At 41.7% G+C, this 20109-nt stretch overlaps 2 protein-coding genes across 2 annotated transcripts; both read right to left on the bottom strand.

Moving 5' to 3' along the window:
• Positions 1-2658: 2658 nt before the first annotated feature.
• Positions 2659-7566, bottom strand: ypel3 (yippee-like 3). Its single transcript, XM_071533351.1, has 5 exons — positions 7247-7566; positions 6272-6390; positions 5914-5957; positions 4573-4681; positions 2659-3838 (listed from the first exon to the last, which is right to left on the bottom strand). The coding sequence occupies exons 2-5, from the start codon at positions 6386-6388 to the stop codon at positions 3749-3751; spliced, it is 360 nt and encodes a 119-aa protein (XP_071389452.1). The 5' UTR covers positions 6389-6390; positions 7247-7566; the 3' UTR covers positions 2659-3748.
• Positions 7567-8273: 707 nt separating this feature from the next.
• On the bottom strand, positions 8274-17781 carry gdpd3a (glycerophosphodiester phosphodiesterase domain containing 3a). Its single transcript, XM_071533333.1, has 10 exons — positions 17250-17781; positions 16043-16085; positions 15730-15865; positions 14882-14927; positions 14279-14397; positions 13021-13110; positions 12538-12671; positions 11947-12006; positions 11543-11594; positions 8274-9809 (listed from the first exon to the last, which is right to left on the bottom strand). The coding sequence occupies exons 1-10, from the start codon at positions 17386-17388 to the stop codon at positions 9681-9683; spliced, it is 948 nt and encodes a 315-aa protein (XP_071389434.1). The 5' UTR covers positions 17389-17781; the 3' UTR covers positions 8274-9680.
• Between the last annotated feature and the right edge of the window lie 2328 nt (positions 17782-20109).

Raw genomic sequence — 20109 nt, 5'->3', positions numbered from 1 at the left:
CACCTCAGGGAAATGGGCTTATTTTCTTATATTGGTTAAAGGGACATTTTACTGATAATTCACCTCAATACAATTTTGTCCTTACCTTAAAAATGATTCCCCCCACACAGATGTTCAGTTTTGTCTTTTGTGCATCAGTTACTTGGTTGTAGCCTAATGATATGATTTGATTTCCTATACGATCCTATTTACTCTTTAGCTTAAATATCTAAAACAACTTAATAACTTAGAAAAGTACATGTATATTTTTTCCAACAGTAATCCTCAATGAGGTTTGGTGTCATGCTTATTTTTCACCCACATCATTATTTTGAACAAGACCAGAAAGTCATGGTTTGTCTTGGCCTCAATTAGTCTCCTTGTATGAAACCCAATGCTCCTTTTCTATTATTCTGTCTTCTTCTAAGGAATCCACGTCTTACCAATAGCAGCCTGCATCTTTAAAAAAAAAACCCTGAACAGTCAGATAGAATAGGTCAAAGATCTTCTATAGCAATAGGCATTGATGTATATTGACAACTTTCAATAGCATTAAGCAGGCTGAGAGATTCAGAGCTCCAGCAAATGGCTTATACATAAAGTTACATCACTTATCCGGTGTTACACTAGACCTTTGTTTTCTATAACCATTACAGGATTACGGTGTGTAAAGGAAAGTTGGGTCAAATCAAGTAAAAATCATTTATAAAGTGCTTTTAGCAAACCAGTTCACCATAAAGTGCAAAGGACATAAATGGGGCAGCAGGGATGGTTAGTCCGTCCCATAACCAAAAGTTAACAGGTTTGATCTCTAAATTCTCTATAATGGGTCTCATTTACTTCTCTCTGTGTGTCACACCATTTTCCAGTTATTATTTTGGCTTTGTCTACCCAAACCCAGAAAACAGGAGAGCATTCTGGCATTTCCCTAAGCATTTTTAAATTCACTACACTAAAAAACAACTTTATTGAGTGTCTAAACACTGGAAAACTACTTTCTAGGAGGGGCCATTAACCATACTGCTGTGTGACATACATAATGCTGAAATTAACCATGTCTTTACTTTGCTCTGCTATTTCTTACCCTGCCTGAGACTCAGTAAGGCTTTCAAGTTCTTTGGATTCTGCTTTGGCAAACTGGCAAATGTTTAGTTTAGTGAATGACCAGCCTTTGATTCCAATCCGTTCATGAGGGTATGTACATATGGATTTTTCAGAAGTTTCAAGTCAAACCGGAGCAGACAGTGGAAAGTGCATTGCATGCTCACATGCTCATATGACTGTCAGCAGCCCCCGACCCAACTTGTCTTTAAAAAACACAAAGAGCTATTAGGTCAGAGGAGGTCAGAGCTTATTCATGTGACTCGTTCCTGGAGTGTAAGACTATGAGAGAAGACTATGTGAACTTTTTTCTGTTGGAATCATTACATTTATGTAACCGTTATAATCTAATGCCCTGTGCTCTATTGACCTAGTGTACAATGCAATACACTGACTGAAATAGATTTAACTTTGTCTTTGAGAATATAAGGGCTTTCTCCACCACTGCACTCTTTGAAAACAATAAAGTGTATGAATGACAATTTTTTAAAAATATTACAGCCATCAAACTGTTAATGATAGGACGGATTAGAGGATATGTGATTTGTTTTCATCTCTTAAGGCATGAAACTCACTTATTCAAACTCTGCAAATTCTGAATTTCTCTAGTGAATTTAATTTCTTAGCTGCCAGAGTAGATTTTAGAATAAAAGTTAACACCCACAGCCAATATTTACATTGGAAACAATTTATACCTGTCAGAATTAGAATTATGTGATGCTGGGTTATCACATCAAATAATACAATACTTGAGGCTGGACAGCCCACTCTCTCCCTCTCTTACCGTCTCCCACTGTGCCTACTCTCTTTACAAAATGCTTGATGGTGTGAAACATGGGTAACTGTTAGTTTTGAGTCATCCAAGACATTTGCTTACAAAATAGTCAGGTCTTTGGAGATTGTTGTTTTTTTTTGACTGAAGAATTTCAGGTGGTATATTTTTTCCACAATGAGTATGCGTTTTGGAATCAAGCCCTTAACGTTGATCTATATCTAACAAATTCAATTGGTATACGTATGTGCTCTAACAATAGAAAAATGCATTTTCAACCATTTACTACAGTCTGAAAACCTGGTTGTGTCTAACAGTATCCACAGCACCATCTGCTGGCTAGTTCTCTCCACAGATTCAGATGATTTCCTCTCCCTGCTGGAAATGGGAGCTTTGCTGCCGTGCAAATAAGAGAAAGGAAGACGAGGTTTGTCGTTATAAATTATGTTTAAAACCTTAAACTGTGGGCATGTGAATGATTTGCTCCGTCTGTTTTCCATTAATTCCTCAGGGCAGTAAAACATATGACAGTTATTAGCATTTAAATTCATCAAGGGGATTAGCCTACAGCTTTAAATGGCGGTGATCAAGATTAAAAGGCTGTTTCTGTGTACTTAGAGAAACCACCTTTCTCAAACACATTCATTCCTCATTAGAATACAAGTTGTGAAAGTTAATCATAAAAAAAAAAAATCACATTAGGAGAGGCTGATGGGATTACTCATGTGTGAACCAATAGCAAATAAAAGCCCCGTATTGAGATTACGTCATTAAAAACAAAACAATGTCAACTACAGACATTTACCACATACCGTTTAATGTGAGAGGTCAGGTTAAAATAATACACTTTTAATGAAAGAAGCAGACATAAAAATCACCATAAATATGCTACATAATCCTAAACACATTTTGCTCTACCATGATTGAGTAAATGTATCCGTAAGGGCAGCTGGATGTTAGGTTATATACACAAGACTGATCTCGCCATCAAAGAAGGTAAAAGTGGAAATCCCAACTGTGCAGCGGAAACTCTCGATGTGAACCCCAGACAAATGCTTCTCAACACCGTCCAGCTCGTGACATCTCAGCACACACTGCACAGACACACACACGTCCCGTCTCACATTAAAACACACACACTAAAATGTATACCCACAAGCAGAATACGCTCATACTCCATGTTTGAGAACTCTGCAGCCATTTGCATGACCAATTGATCACCCTGATTGCCTTTGGAGGACAAAACATGACCATTGTTATTGTTCTTACAATAAAAAATGAACTTTGTTGATACACGATAAAAACAAGCCCTCCTATTGCTCTAAGTATTCCCCCATAAACCTGTATCACTTTGATCTATGGGTTACATAAGCCAAAATGTTTTACTCCGTTTGGGCCATTAGAGACACGCCTACATGTGCAGCTGAAACTCACAAGGCAAACCAGAGTATGTGCATCCAATTTGTAAGAGGGTCAAATTATCTGAAGTTGAAAAACTTCCACTGACCTCACTCCCACAGAGTGAGACTGTTCTGTGGTTGCATCACTCAAACAACACACACACGCTTAAAAACCCAACATGCACACGTGCCTGTGCGCCTACGTCTCCCAGCCCGTCTCTCACACACACAAACCCTACACTCATTCACTCCACGTCCCAGCACAACTAAGAATTGGGATAGCAGTAAAAGCAGATGTGCTCTCGTAGTCGCTGGAAAAACGTATGAAGAGGATATAAAGATAAGGCATCACATGCTATTCTTGGCAAAGCTGTATGAAGTGGAAGGGTGGCATAGCGATGGCTCGTATGCGGGATGAGGAGGCTACGCTGGAACCCTTTTAGGCCGAGGGGATGGAACTTTGAAAGAGTCATGAAGAAAGCTCAGGGTTTCCCTCTCAGTCCCATCCGTTGTCCTTTATCATGTGGGACAGCTCAATGATGAACTTCCCCTCCTTGTACTTCTGACTCAGTTCAAAGGCTTGCTCCTGGAGAGGGAGAGAGAGTGGGGGCAAATAAGGTTGGCTGAAGCATATCAAATGTAGTTGAAACTCAGTTTTATACTACGGTCAAGTAAAATTGATAGTTTCTTAAGGCATATGCAGATATTTTGAATTTTTGTTTATTTACTTGTCTTTCCGCGTTTGCCCTGCAGCTACCCTAAAATTAGAATTTCAATGTATTGCTTAAACCTGAAAATATCTTGATGTTGCGAAATGACTCATGACTTGATGTTTGTTATTCGTTTCCCAAAGTATGATAGAGAGTTACAGTATGAGAAGGGTGACTGAATTTGTTTGGCATTGTGTGCTTCAAATTCTTACCATTTAGAATCACAATATCACAATATAATATGTGCAGTGTTTGCTCTGTATTCATTTAGCAGTGGTGCGCCACCACAGCAAGGAAATTACCACCACTGCTAGAGAAAATGTGAAAATAAAATTAGCATTGTAATTTAGTCTTACTATCAGGTAAAACTAAAATAAGCGTAGTCTAAATGTTGTAGAAGTAATTATTTTATTATGATTAAAACATTTTTTTGGACTAACGACCTCAACTTGAAACATAACTTAGACCTAAACCGCGACAGATATGGGACAAAACTAGAATCCCACCACAACTGCATAAAATAAGAGGAAACACTGTATAAGATAAGAGAAGATTGCACTTAATTATGTGTGTGCAGCCATGTCATGTGCATGTGTGTGTGTGTGCTTACATATTTCCAGCCCAGCGTGGTGTGACAGTTTTCACAGTAGATGTCGGCCACAGCGTGCAGCCCGGTGAGCAGCAGCCTCTCCTCCGCAGGACCGCAGCCGACGTTCACTCTGAAACCAGCAGCAGCACCGTCAAACAAGAGCTTTCTCTGATTCATCAAGGGCTTCACGATGACTGAGTTACTCTCCCCAACAACAACAACAACAACAACAACCTGGAGCCCTGGCTCTTAAATGGATGCCTTGATATTTTGAATATTAGCCGGTTTACTTCACAAGGTTCTTCCCATATAGTGAGAACAAAAAAACTTTACACATTTGTCTTTCAACCACCCCAAAAAGTGGCACTGTCTCAGCATTTCTCAGAGTCAATATGTGCATTACCCACAGCCCAAATAGTTAGCTTGTAGCTGGCTAGCGATAACCATTGATTTTGCTGACGAATGCCAACATGCACATTTTTTGTCCAAACAATATACTTTCCTACAATCCCACAAGGACATGTGCAGGAAAAAATGACTAGAGTTCAGATTATAAAATGGTCTCCCTTGAAACAAACCTCCCATGAGAACTACCAGGCCTTTCCATAAGCTTGAAGCCATTTTGTACATAATTTCAAGCGGATCAAAGAGGTTTAAACTGTACAGATGCTGATGAAGTTGGATTTAAGTGTTGCAGTCAATCTGACGGGGAAGCCTGAACGCCCTCATCGCTAAGGTTACAGCCTGAGTGTTCCTGACCTACTAACCCAAGAGGAGGGCGAGCGTACATGTGAGGAAATTCACCTGACTTCAAGGTCCACTCTGGAGCTAATCACATCTCTATTGACAATGTGGTCTGTGCAAACACACGCCTCTGCTGCGAGGGATTTGTTTTCACAGAACTAGAGGATGTCAAAGTTGACGCGCTGTGAAAACAAACTAGATCATAGATTCCCCCAAAGGTTTTCATGTCTAGGACCCACAAAGAGATATGCATTAAGCCACAATTCCCCATTTGACAAGTTTTGCTTCCAGGGAACCCATCTGGGAAGATTTTCTTTTTAATGCAGGGTTCATCAGCAGGGTTTTTTGGCAAGGTGGGTCTGGTACAGTGATAATACTCTGACTGAAGCGATCAATTGTAAGATTGACTGATTGAAAATTTCATAAGGCAGAGTTGTAAATTAGGCTAGGCTGTGAGTCGCCAGTCTTACACTCTTGGTGTGATTCAACACAGAACTATATATCTATAGGGAGATGACAATGAGAGACTGGAAACCTAAGATTAGAACATTCATGATAAATGTGCCAACTTCCAGTGAATGAAGTGAGAGTGAAACTGAAATATTCTAAGATACTCACACAGAGTTGAAGAGGTAGGCTCGGCCCTGACTCCCCTGGAAAGACTAGGAGACATGGAGGAAAGAGGAAATCAGAACAGGCGTCCTTCATGTACCCACTTGACTTGACATGAAACTAACTTTTCCGTTTGTCAACGGCTACAGAGGCCAGCGGATTCAAGATTTCACCAGCTAACTTCCAACTTTCCATATTATATCCAAACTTTCTTGTAAGTTTGGTTCCTTTCCCGTCATTTTTTTTACCACCTGGATAGTCAAAACCATTTTCCCTACTGTCTGACCTATGTAGGAACCATGAAGTGATGTAGCTGGCACCTGAAGTGATTATGATTTGTGATAATGGGTGGCATCGTGCTGACCTTGGAGATAAGGTCGTCATGGTTGGCCAGGTGGGCGCGGCAGTGGACACAGCTGTAGCGACGGTGGCAGGAGTCCAGGTAGGCCTGGAATGTCTTGGCCTTCGTCAGCTTCACCATGTCTGAGGAGGAGGAGGAAGTTGGAAGCAGGATTGTTAGTAGTTGCACGACTTGGGGATGATGCATGCATGTAGGCCATCTCTCCTAAGACACACTGGCATAACCATTTACATGAATTAGGGACCGGGCGGATTGCTTCTTTTAGATTAATTAGGGTTTTCCTTTTGCACTGTGATTAACTTTTACCCTTATCAGTGAGGAATGTGCAGTGCAGCAGGACGGCTGAATGGCAGAGGCTCGTGCTGTAACCATCAGCCACACGGGGTCCAACAACCTTAACAAATCTCATCACAGGCTCACAATACAGCTGAACTTGCTTTATCCCAACCTTTGAAAACTGCTAGAATGTATTGTATTTGGCTATCTTTCAATACTGTTATTGTGCAGAAATTGGCAGAGAATGAAAGTAGCACTTGGCAGAGGATGCAGTGTCACAAATTAACCAGGTTAGTTCAAACTAACACTGACAGATAGGTTAGGACACCATGTTGGAGATTTTTTATCAGGCAGCTTGCTTCCTGGTTCATGCAGCAAGTTGCACTCACAGTTGTCATAGCTAGCTACTGTCTGCCCTCAGCGTCATTAGATGAAATCAATAACCCAAATTCAACTCGTGGCAATGCGAGTTGCACCATGACCATCAATGCACTGTCCTGACTCGCTAACGGTCTGCTAGTCGCAAAACAGACGGTCTGGTTCCTCTGTCAGCCACAACACAACGGCCACTAGCTGTAACCTAACGTGTTAGCTAACCAGCTAACTCCGCACTGTCACAACATGCAGCAGCACAGCAGCAGCTCAGACACAGATACAGTAGGTCAGATGCGCATTGCAGGATATTTCCTAGTATCGACTCACCTAATGTTTGGGCTGTTCACAGTGGACCAATGCGACCGACAGCGGGCAGGTTAACTGAGATGCATCCGACTAGAGGAGGTGGTCAGCAGGTTGGCTTGGTCCAGCAGTCGACCATGCGCTGATGATTCAAATAATAAAAAGACTCTTTTGTTGCAGGTTTCGTTCCCTTCGTAAAAACACGTTTACCCGCGCTTCGTTTATATTTTTGAAGCAACTTTGAAATCCCTGGGTTGTCTTCGTTAAAACTGTGGCTAAAATCCGACAATGCTGGCAAGCTGACAAGGTTAGTTTGCGACGGCGGCGGGAGAAAAAATGCAGTTTGTTTATCAAAACACAGAGGAGGAAGTCTCAAATGCGTCAGCAAGTGCAAAACAAATCGCTGTCGACCAATGGGAATCACGGATTATCAGTCAGAATATGGGTCAACCAATCAGATTTCACCTCACATGAGTGTCTTTTTATGGCCATCAGGCAGTTTGATTGTTGATGCAGTTTCATACCTGCTGCTAAATTATAATAGCCTGTGATCTGGAGTAGCTTTAGGGTAAAGTCCGTGTTCTACTTTTAGACTGGACGCTAACATGGGGGTTGCTAACCTGAAATGAACACAAATTCATTTATGTGACAAGACTCGGGAAATGTTTAATTTCCTTGTGGGGGCGGAAGGGGAACAGTTTATCTTGTGGTTTGTTGACTTATATAGTGTCTCTGAAAAGAGGTTGTGGGTTTTTCTCTTCACAGCGGCTTGTCTTGTTTGGTCACAGGAGCCCGTTTCCCTCCTGGGTCAGTGGAACCAGACCTTTGCTCTTTACAGCCATTAAAGACCTCAGTCTGAATTGATCCACTTATTCCATTAACTCACTTGTCACATTGCAACGCACGGCCAACCAGGTCAGAAAAATACAGCCTTTGTTTCACCAACAAACTGGTTGATTATTATCACAGTAATGTGGCCGGACTTTGACCGTGGCCTGGGAAATGAGGAAGTAGGTAAAGCTTACTGCACATACAGTATAAACCTCCCTGTGCATGTTAGATGAGTGACTAAATTAGTAGACACCAGTGATCAGAAAACTGCACCAGATAAACAACAACACAGTATTAGGTACTACATAAATAATACCAATGATACATACTGTATATTAGAATGGATATTCATATGCAACATGCCAATAAGTACACATTCCTCACACATCTTTTTCATTTACCTCCTTAAGTTTGATCCTGTGTGTTTCATGCTTAATAATACCAGCTATGAAAATAAATGAAAACATAAAAACAAGGGAAGCGTCCCAGATGATTGAATTGCTAAGTTTAGTCCAGTACACAGTCAAACCAATCTATCATGGCAGCAAATAACATCCAACACAATCCAAACAAAGTCATGTTTATTTTCTTATCACAGAACTGGAGATATCTGATAGGCTGTCAGATCACGTGGTCCAGCCAGGTAAAACATTCACTCAGCCCTGTTAGATGTGACTGACTGATTGTTGCTGAGGAAGATCAGTGACTATTCTTTGACACACTGGCTTTGTCTGAAAGATCACAGAAGGAGGTCATTCTGCAAATTAACCATTTGCAGAACAAACCACACACAACTAATGCTGTTAACACTGATTATGCGTTGAGATTAATGTGTTGATTGTTTTTGTTCCTACTGCATGGTATTTAGTAGTTAGTGAGAGAGAGGTCTTGAGACCAAAACCTCATGGGATCTGGGACTAAACTTGTCACGGTCTTCTCTTGGTCTAGGAAATGGATCTCAAATTCCCTGTACTTCCTTCTCTTCTGCAGTCTTGCGTACGTGATTCTCTCACACCAATGACTGCCTGCATATTTAAAAAAAAAAAAAAAAAAAAGTGAACAATCAGAAGGTGGAGTTTCCTCTGTAGCTGTCAGGTTGGCAACCTTAAATGGCAGTAAGCAGCGCTGCTTACATCTGCTATCCTGTGTTACATTTGACTCATGCTGGGTATTACCTTTCCAGAATTATGCATATTCAATTATCAAGAAAAGAAAATCATTCTTACAAGAGCAGCATTGGTAACAAATCAATGAATAGTGTCAGGTATGAATATAAAAGAAGTGTATGCCATCATAGTATATTAATTTTAAAATATCTGCACACTATTCTATTCTCCACTAGTTTAAGTGTTGTTCCTCTTGGTCACCAGGTGCTGGTCTTTCATTTTGAACTTCATTTGGCCTCAACAGGTCTGGTCTTGGTCTTTGCTGTGCAGTGTGAACTTTCAGACCGTGACCCCTGTACCTCTCCTGACAGACTGATTAGAGTGGGAACAGCCAAGGGTTAGTTGTGCTTAGACCTGTGCTTTCACCCATGGTCATGACAGAAACAGCTTTGATGGTATTCCACGCTGTCTGTTCAGAGCTGTGCATGGTGATCAGTTATTTGATTGGATGTGTTTGTCTCTCAGTCCTGGCTTCTCTGTCTGCATAGGTAGTTTGACAGAAGGGTGGGGTAGTCACTCATTACCCCTGTGGCCCCTACTCCGAACGCAGCCTCTATATCCTGGTCTTCATTGCACACAAACAAATGCACCTGCAATTACAGATAAATAAACATTGTAAATGTGGTATTGCAGCATTTCTGGTGACATGTGGGACATCAGGGTTGGACTTGTCTCAGTTCTGCATGTAACTGCTAAAATAGAGGAAACCGCAGCATGAAGGAAGACACTGGGCCATCAGCACAGACTGCAGTACTTGCATGCTTTCTCTAAGAGTCTGGAGCTCATCTGGAGGAATGTGGCACCATTCTTTCATGAGAAATCTCTGCCATCTCTCTCTGCATTCTTGTGGATGATGGTGGGAAACCCCTTTCTTAGGCGCTACTTAATAATAATGTTGGTAAATAATGTTCGAATGAGCGGAGACCTAGTGAGTGACGTGACCAGGGCCATATGACTTGAATTGTTTTCATGCTCATCAAACCATTCAGTGACCACTCATGCCCTGCAGATCGGGGTGATGTCATCCTGGAGGAGATTACTCACATCAGGACAGAGATAGTGCATCATAGGACGCTCACAGTGGCTTTGTATTTACTGGTGTATGTCTTGAATTATGGGTTTAAACCACACCATAAATAATGCCCCTCACCCGATTTCAGTATACTGTGTATCTCTCTTTTATTCAGGTATTTATTTAGGCACTTATCAGTAGTAAGACGTGATACTGGCAACTGAGCTCTCTGTCCACTGGTATGTTCTATTTTTAAGCATGCAATAGTTCAGCTCCTCCTAGATCAACCTTCAACATCTAGTCTAGATCATAGGTCGAGATCTCTAAACCCTCAACAACTACAGGTCTATCTCTACACTGATATTTTCATCAAAAGGTTTAGAAAAAGCAGTTCTTAGTGAAATGATATCTATTTCGAATGACAACATTTTTGAGATAGTTCAGTCAGGCTTTAGACACACAGACATTCATTCATCATTAAATGTCTTAACCTGATTATTCCTTATTCAGGTTCACGGGAGCCTGGAGCCTGGAGCCTGTCCAGATGTTTCCCTGCCTTCCACATCCCATTACAGGGCTAACACAGATGTAATCACACTCACTCTCCCATTCATGTCATTCATCCCTATGGGCAATTTCGAGACTCCAATCCACCTGACTTGCATGTCTTTGGAATGTGGGAGGAAACCCATGTGAACAAGGGAGAACATGCAAACTCCACACACAAAGGACCATAAAGCCTCCGTCCCACCCAGCACAGAAACAGCCCTTCTTAAGGTAACAAATATCCTTTTAACAGCAGATGCAGGTGGTTGCTAGACCTCAGTGCTAACACAAGCGATCATGCAATAACTGACCTCGTTTAAAACTGGGTGGGTATCTCTGACTCAGCACTAAGCTGGCTCAACTTACCTTTTGAATAGAACCTACTGTCATAACAGGCAATTCATCATCTTCCTCAGCAGACATTACTTGTGGGGTCCCACAGGGTTCAGCTCTAGGCCCCATCCTTTTCATCTCCCTCTGCATGCTCCTACTTGGCAGCATGATTTGTAAACATAATGTTCCTTTCCACTGCTACTCAGACAATATCCAATTATAGCTCCTGTTAAAACCTTGTGACGGCCCAAACTGCATAAACACTCAAGAACTGCTTCACAGACATCAAGTGTTGGATGTCTTGAACCTTTTATGGCTCACTGTTAGCATAATCCAGATAGTCTTATTCCATGCCTTGCTGTAAAGCTGTTTGTAAACTCTGCCTTTAGGTTTGTGCTTTATACGTTTATCATTATGATGATGGTTTCATACCTGAATTCCACGGGCCGCAAGGTGTTTAAAAAGACTCTTCCTCATTGTTAACCTGGAATGACACCAGCACATACAAAGTGTATGGAAATATAGATTCTCTTATTCAGAGTAACAATAGAAATGAAAAATACTGGTGTAGCATTATCTGCAGTGCTGAATTTGATCTTCCTGCTATTACAACACATGCAGTGTAACAGTGTGTTACAAGTGTTGTCATGATGTATAGATTAAAAACTATGTTCTGTTTGAATTTACGTTTGCTTTTGACATTCATCCATTGACTTTAACACTTTAACAATTATTCCACAAAGAAACACTTTGGAAATAATTGCAGCTTTCAAATGCTTTCCCCTGAATTTATTTGCAATGCCTCTCTGCACTGCCTCTCTTCTGATGAAACTCACTTTTCTAACAGAAAGATGAGCGGTCTCTTCCTCAGAATGTGCTTCTCAGGGATGAATGTCCTTCAACACAATGAGAAAGAGAGAGGAACAAGGTCAGCGTGGATACACACACACACACACACACACACACACACACACACACACACACACACACACTATTACACATTTCTTCCTCTTAAACCAAACAAAAGCCACATAAGAGCAGCAAAATCTAGGAGGATAACACCAGATGAACGCATGGGCTACAGTCAGAGTGACTTAAATACCAGACATGTAAACTGAAAACTCAGATTAACATGTGGGCTACAGCCATGAACACAGATAAACACATGTGCTACAGGCAGAGAGCTAGAGGAGAGTTGAAGGGAATAGTATCCCTCCTTGCTAAGAACAGATTTGGGGCGAGCTGGAAGGGGAACAACAATTTACCTTACCACCATTTGGCTTGTTACTTTAAACACTACACACATTACCCACTGTGCAATGACACATGCATGAACACACACACACACACACACACACACACACACACACACACACATATGGGCACAACATGCAAAGGCACACACACACACACACACACAGCCACACCTGTTGATGATGCGCGGCAGGTAGAACTGCAGAAAGCTCTCTCCCAGCGGCACAAAGGGCAGCAGGCCGCTGTAGAAGAGAAGGAGAAGCAGCAGACCTCGACTCATAGAGAAACTGTAAGGCATGGAGGGGTTCTAGGAGAGAGAGAGAGAGAGAGAGAGCGAGAGGCGGGGGTGGGGGGTGTGGGGGGTGTGACAGAGTGGTGGTGCACTGAGAAAAGACTAATATCGCAGCAAACCATCATATTCTCATTTTCATGTCGTTACTGAACCTCAAGCTACGTTTCACATTGAGAATATTTAGATTATTTCAACTGAGCATGAAGTAGTGCATTGTGAACTTATTGGGCTTGAATTAAGCTGAGAATTAAAACATTTGATGCTAGGTTATGCACAGGACAGGGGCAAAAACTGTGCTATTTTCAGTGACTTGGAAATGCAATACTATTGAAATAATTCTGTCTCCCCCAAGTGGCTTATGTACCATTCTGCGGCATTTCCTCATGATGCCGGAGTTCACTGTTGCCCAGACGGTGATGTCCTCCCTGCCGAAGCATCTAACCAGGTCAGACACCTAGCGGAGGACCGGGGAGAGACAGAGACAGCACAAAATGACATTTAGAAATGAGGAAATATGACGGGGAATCAGAATTATTTTACTTGGCAAGTACAATAAATGTAGAAGAATGTGTCTTGGTGACATTTGTGCAGATAGATATTGACAACTTAGAATTACACAGTAACTGACACAAATGGTACAAAGACAGCAGGGCCTCAGGGACAGAGCGAAGCGGCACTGCAAGACAAACTGGGGGCAGGAGACTATCACTGCATACCTGGGGTGGACAAAATAATGCAAACACCGCATGAAAAAGGACAAAATCAGGTTGCTGATCCAGCTGAATGCCAATTAGGAGCATGTGTCAACTTTAAAAAGAGGTCTGAAAATCAACACTTTTATATGTGATTAGGTAGGTGTTTCCATTATTTTGTCCACCTTCTGAGTTCTGTCTGTGTGTGTTCAAGCGGCATAAAGTATGGTTGCAGCTGCAGAGGGAAGTGTGGGGAGTAACCAAACAGAAGTGCATAAAATCCAATATATCATGAAGAAAATATAGTGAATAGAAATACATGAATGTAATGAATTGGGAGTATGGTGGGAACAGTGTGAGGCAGCTCTCTCATCAACGCTCTCATAACTCCCCCCTCTTCCCCAACTACTGCCTGTATGAGTGTGGAGCAGGCTGTTACTGACAGACAGCAAGTCAATCTTCCCACAGTAAAAAAACAAGTTTAAAAAAATATATTTTTACGACACTGATTCATGGGTGAGCTCCTCAGGGTGCAAAGTCACACTCCACTCTCAGAAAAGCAGTGAAATCTCACCTGTTCAAACTTGTCTGCGGTCTCTAATCTCAGGCTCTGGTCGCTCATTTTATGTGACAGTTCTGAGTAAGTTGTTTCTACTGGTTACTGTGTTATCAGTTTTTTTGGCAATGATGCATATTATTTTGATTTTAAAATAAACAATCTCATTGTAGTTTATTATTCATTGGGATGAGGTGAGTTTAAATGTCAGAGGAGATTTCAAAAGAGAGATGGAGTTGCTTTGGTGCATCGAGAGTAGGACCCAACACTGATACTGATCATTAACAATATCTGATATATATTTGCTGATCCCAGAGAGCCTTGGGAAACTGCAGAGAATGTGATCTGCTGAGAGTTGAGTTTGTTGGTTCTACCTTCTCTATCAGCAGGTCGTTGTTCTCTTTGATCTCAATGTTGACGGGCATCTCGGGGAACTTCCTGAACAAGTCCTCCAGCAGAGTAAACTTCCTGTCTGCACCGCTGCTGTAGCGGCCTAGAGGAAGGAAGGGGCGAGAACGGAGAAGATATCACTCCACACACACACACACACACACACACACACACACACACACACACACACACACACACAGGCATGGAATACTGACTATCCTAATATATAATCATAATAAACTTGATTTTATATAGCACTTTTCAAAACAAAGTTACAAAGTGCTTTCCCAACCAAGAAAAATAAAAATTTAAGTATGACAAAGCTCAATAAAGCAGAAGATCCATAAGGAAAAAAAATAGTCCAGTCAGAGATAAAACAAAAGGAATAAATAAAAACAGACAAGGCAACAAGGACAACGTGAATAAAAGCCAACGCTTACAGAAAGGTTTTAGGATAAAAGTAAGTGTTCAGAAGAGATTCCAAAGCTGCTTACTCCCCGCTATTGACCTATTTCTGCCTGAAATGGCTTTTTGTTACTGATTCAAACTGAGGAATGCAGGGCCAAGAGAGGGAAAGTGATACCCACCTGCATAAAATGTCACCTCCAGCCTCTCCTTATACAAAGGCAAGTCCTACAAGAGTTGAGAAGCAGTAGGCAGACAAAAGATAGTTATAACAGACATTAACCACTTACTAATAGACTAATATTACTATGATGTTGATTATGATAATGACCATGAGAAGAATCCAAGGTGTGGATTACACACCTGGGGCTCAACCAGTTAGTCTGCAAACAGTAGCTACATTTACATGCAATCCATTAAGTTTCAGGATAATGAACTATTACATTTAAATATCTGCATGTAAACCCAAATATTCTATTTAAAATAACCTGAGTAATGAGAATCATAACAAGAATCTTTAATTTGATAGCTGGGATATGCTGATATTATTCACCATACTGAAGCATGTAAACACCTCACTCCATTTACTACTGGATTTTGCAATCCACACCAGTTTGGTTTCCAAGGAAACCAAACAGCATATCCCTGATGACCTTGTCTTAGTTATGAACCATTATGCAGTTTACTGTGCATATAAAAACGATCCAAGCTTGTCACTCTTCAGTAGATATAGACTCCTGGGCCTGTTATTATTTTTGTTGACCTGGGTTACTAGCAAATAATTCTTTGCATTTGTTTTAATCTGGATGGCAGAACAGACCACACAGGTGGAGTTTACCACATCAGAACACTTCAGTCAGGTCAGTTGTCAGTCTGTCAACTGTGTAACAAACCCCTTCCATGGGACCTAGGTTGGCTAAAAGAAACCCTAAAAACACTATTTGCAGACACTTTGACTCGGGCCTGAACGTCCATCACAACATGACCTCATGACCATGACCCCCACAGTCCTGTCGGTCTGTCCTCTGACCTGCAGGTTGAGAGAGGAGATGGTGACGTCGTGGCCGGTCTGCCTCAGCAGGTTCTCGTCATGTGACACAACCACGTGGCCGTCGTGGGTCAGGTGACAGTCCAGCTCCAGCATCCCTGTGCCCTGCTCCACCGCACTGGGGACGCACGGAAAAACGTTATGACATTATTAATGCAGATTCGCTAAGCAAGCTTTTGTCCTCTGACAAAACAAGGCTAAGATTAGAAGAGGTTCGAAGCTACACAGTTGGTCACAGACTTTCTGAAAACACGCCACTGCAGTCTGTTCCTCTGGGTCAGGGTTTGGTACTCACTGTGTGAAAGCCTCCATGGTGCTTTCTATCCTCTCTCCGCATCCTGATAACAAACAGAGTCAGGGTGAAGATGAGGTGACACAGGGGAGCCGAGCACAAAACAGATTTGCATTAAGCCATGGACCACCTTTTGAGAAGATGTTTCCCAGGTAACCCCTTCTGACAAGATTGTTGTTGTTATATGTGATTTAGTACAGAACTGCACAGCTGTCTAGGCAGTAAGAGTGGAGACAATGGGGAGAGTGAAACCTCAGATCAAAATAGTTCTCACACATTCACTCACTGTGCTAACTTCCAGTAAAGGAATTAGGTGCTGTAGGTGACTTTGGGAGGAAAGAGATCAAATCTCTAGAAATACAAACCAACACAAGGAAAGACACACCTCCCACTCCTCCTGGTGAGTGACAGGAGGAGTGCTTGACAGGACGGAGCCACACCCTCTGCCTCTGCCTCAGAGATTGGTGGGAGGGGTTTCCATACATTTGATTTTGAAAATTTTGAGAATAGCAGAGAAATAGGGATACCGCTGTTTCTGAGATTCTGACATATTATCCGGCTCATCTTTGGCCACCAAACATGGCAATTTATTTTCATTATATCATCCATAAAAGTTACCTACTGCAGCTTTAAATCATATTATTCCAAATTTTCCAGACCGCTTTGTAGGAGCCAGTGAAGCAGCGTTCTTTGCATGTGAGAGTGGAAGGGGAGAATGAAGTGTAATCAAACCCCATTATTCATTAAAGGACATAGTTGTTAGACATTTGCATTCTCTTTTCAACATGCTCCGTCTCATTTTTTTTTGCCTTTTTAAAATCTACTTTGTTACATAGGTTAAAAACCATATTGAGATGGGAAATGAAGTGTGACCATCTTGGTGACCATTAAAGGAGTTATTTTTCACAATGTCCCGTCTTTATCAAACTTTTTTGCAATTGTCAGACACACTATGGATAAACTTTTGTCTATATTCTTGAACCAATATACCAAGTGGGTGGGGGAAGTGAAAGAGAAATGCTCTCCTCCTCTTTGAGCAGAGATCTTGGAATCTACAGCATCTACATTTCCTAATAAGTAAGCCTCACCCAGTTTCCCTAGAACCTGAATATTATTTAATGGAACGCCAATGCCAGGTTTTGAATCACATAGGACTTCAGAGATCACATTTATCTACCAAGGTGAGGCTCCTCATCTCCCCAGCTCTTACCTCCTCTGTGGGAGATGTGCCTGCAGTGGAAGGCTGTGCGTTTCTTCTTGTGCAGGATGTGAGGGTTCTTCAGCAGGTACAGTGAGGTGACAGTGTAGCCACCGAGGGCCGGAAGGATCAAGTACAGCAAATTGCTCATCCTTTCCTACAAACGCACTTGCAGTAAGCGCTCGACGGCGTCTCTGCAGGATCCCGCTGAGAACGACAGATCAGGATGCTTCTTGGCCACTCACACAGACGGCAGCAAAAACTGATGAAACTAAATCACCAAACAAGCGTGTCGTTGTTCAGTGAGATACTTAACCACTCTGAAGATCTTCAACAGACCCCCTTTGTGCTTTTGGAGGCGTTACGGCAGGCAGGTGAACAAATCCCAAGCAAAGACAGACTTGATTGTTAAGACTCAGTCAACCTGCTTGTACCTTTTCAGAGCTCTCTGCTGTAACAAATTTCCCCTCGCAAGCTAAAAAAAAAAGAAAAAGGGCTGAACTTGACAAACTGGTAAGACCGAGGAGACGTCCCAGGAACGTTTCATGTCGCAAGAATATTCCCTCTTTGCTCTCATTCACTTCAAAGTCTCTGTCCAGGTCGCTCACGGCCTTGGCACCTGAAACCCCCACAGAGCTGTAAAGTCAGTTAATGAAGCACCAGCTGAGAAGCCAGCGCTGGCCCACAGCTCACCTCTCCCTCTCCCAGCAGCCTCTCCCCTCCCTGTGGCAATAGTATTTCACTCTCAGTAAATCTCTCTGTGGTTTAGTGCTTTTGTTCAACCGGGACACTAGTGCTTTGTGTGTGTTGGGACTGCCTGAATAATATTTGCCAATACTTTAGTTTACTTTTAGTTTTATTCTGTGATCCCCATCTTACCTGACACTGAATTATCCTGAAGTGCTCAGCCCCTCCCCTAATTATTGGCAACTATTATCTTACCTAGATGTGTGTACGTGTTAGTTAATGCCCAGATTCCAGCTAATGAAGTTGTACATGGATTGGCTAGCTGTACACTTGATCAAAGACAGTAGTTGTAGTTGATAGTTGCCAATGACCAGGAAAGGCAAAGCAAGTATTGGTACATAGCAGTTTCCTAGCCTGTGTATATTTGACAAAGGATGGGTGTGTGGAGATGTGTAAACTCAAATTTGACCCACAGAAGTAGAAACGCAGTCATAAAACGACTACATGACTAAAGGCGTGCATACTCAGTGTGTATGTGTGCATACAGCTCACATATGCACACACACGCACAGAGCAAAGTCAGCAGACTGTAGCACTGTATTGTTTTAAGTTTCAATAGAAAAGCTGAAATGTGTCAAACAATAGTGCGACAGGCCGAGCATGCTCTGTGAACCGCTACAACAGGCCTAGCTGTCACCTGATCCCTATATGTTAGTCCTATTCATTCCAGGTGCAAATGTGATTTTTCAGTGTTTGCTCATGTTTGAAGTTTTGTTTTGGACTTACAGCTCCAATTCATTTTTAAAAAAAGGGAGATAACCGTTTTCCTACTTTTTTGTATCCTTGATCACATCTGTTTTTAGATAGAGGGCTCTGGGTATCCAGCTGAAAAAGTTTGTTTATTACTTCTAAGCAGACATCAGTGCAAGCCGTGCCAGGACTTGTCATGGAGAAAGATAAGTGGAAGAGCTGTCTAACAGGAAAAGCAACTTAACTTTCACAGTGAGATAGCACACAGTCATGTGCATTACACAAGAGCTTTAAACAAGACACTGCAGATGAGCAGTATCTGCACGTTCCCATGACTGACAAGTTTACTTCTGGTGTTAAATGTCCAAGTAAGAGAAACAAAAACACTCATATGCAAAGGTACCAACAGGACTGTCAGAGCAGGAATGATATATTGCTTCAGGGAATACATTTTCCAGCTGGGACACAAAAAAAGAGAAAAAAAACATCTGCACAACAAACAGTTGTAACGGTATCAGCAATTTTATTTAATATATGTATATAATTCTGTTTCTTTGTTAATTGTTTAATTCATAATACCCATAGAATATACAGACTATAACCCTCAATAACTCATATCTCTTTGACAATCTACTTATAATCTTCTTTTAAAATAATAATTCCTTATAAGATCTTGGAGGGGGGGAAACAAAACAAAAGAAACAAAAAAAAAAAAAACTAGGTTCCAGAAAGATTGAAAACACTGCCAATAATAATCACGCCCATAAGAGAAATTAGGAAAAAAATTCAAATAAAAACATTCTAATTAAAAAAGATACAACTTGAACTCCCTTTTATGTAAAAAAAGAAAGAAAATACGACGACTCACCAATAGAACAACAATAGCAATAATAAGAACAGCCATTTAAAAACGACAATATCTGGAAATGGGCCTCAAGACAGGCAGGCCTTTAGACTTGTATATACTGTGTGAATGCGTATGGTGTGTGTATAAGTGCAAATTGTCACAAACGCACACACACTCACCACTCGGAGTATGTGTGCGTGCATGTGTGTATGTGTGTGTGTGAGAGAATGTGTGTGTGTTAGGAGAACTGCAAACATGGTCCTGTTGGTTCGTTCCCATGGTTACCCAGTGAGATGTTTGGTCTGGTGGCGGGTTGGAGAAAAAAGCGGGGCTAGGGCAAGTTAAGCAGCTTTTGGTCAAAGAAAGAGTCACACAGACGTGAAACGCACAGGTAACGGTGGGGAGAGCGCCCTAGCTGTGAGGAAACAACACACACTTGTATCCAAAACGCACACACACACACACACACACACACACACGGGACCTGAATGGTCTTTGCTGTATGTTAATGATAAACAGACACACAAATGTAAATTACTGCAGACAACCCATGAGGTTCAAAAGAATGCCTTACACACGGTAAGTGAA

The sequence above is a fragment of the Centroberyx affinis genome, unplaced genomic scaffold (assembly GCF_046629955.1).
Source record: "Centroberyx affinis isolate AG114_WGS23_722 - 3 ecotype Tasmania unplaced genomic scaffold, CSIRO-AGI_Caff_v1 ptg002360l_1, whole genome shotgun sequence".
NCBI classification, from domain to species: Eukaryota; Metazoa; Chordata; class Actinopteri; order Beryciformes; family Berycidae; genus Centroberyx; species Centroberyx affinis.
The sequence above is the reverse complement of the archived record's forward strand: the minus strand, read 5'-3'. Positions and strand labels throughout refer to the sequence as shown.

What these genes read in the sequence shown, in the direction of transcription:
- ypel3 (XM_071533351.1), bottom strand. Translation starts at nt 6,388, where the DNA reads ATGGTGAAGCTGACGAAGGCCAAGACATTCCAGGCCTACCTGGACTCC. An exon ending in ATGACGACCTTATCTCCAAG is followed by an intron (nt 5,958 to 6,271) that starts GTCAGCACGATG and finishes CATGTCTCCTAG; the next exon opens with TCTTTCCAGGGGAGTCAGGG. An exon ending in GCCTACCTCTTCAACTCTGT is followed by an intron (nt 4,682 to 5,913) that starts GTGAGTATCTTA and finishes TGCTGGTTTCAG; the next exon opens with AGTGAACGTCGGCTGCGGTC.
- gdpd3a (XM_071533333.1), bottom strand. Translation starts at nt 17,388, where the DNA reads ATGAGCAATTTGCTGTACTTGATCCTTCCGGCCCTCGGTGGCTACACT. An exon ending in ACGACCTGCTGATAGAGAAG is followed by an intron (nt 13,111 to 14,278) that starts GTAGAACCAACA and finishes GTCCTCCGCTAG; the next exon opens with GTGTCTGACCTGGTTAGATG. An exon ending in TGAGGAAATGCCGCAGAATG is followed by an intron (nt 12,672 to 13,020) that starts GTACATAAGCCA and finishes TCTCTCTCCTAG; the next exon opens with AACCCCTCCATGCCTTACAG.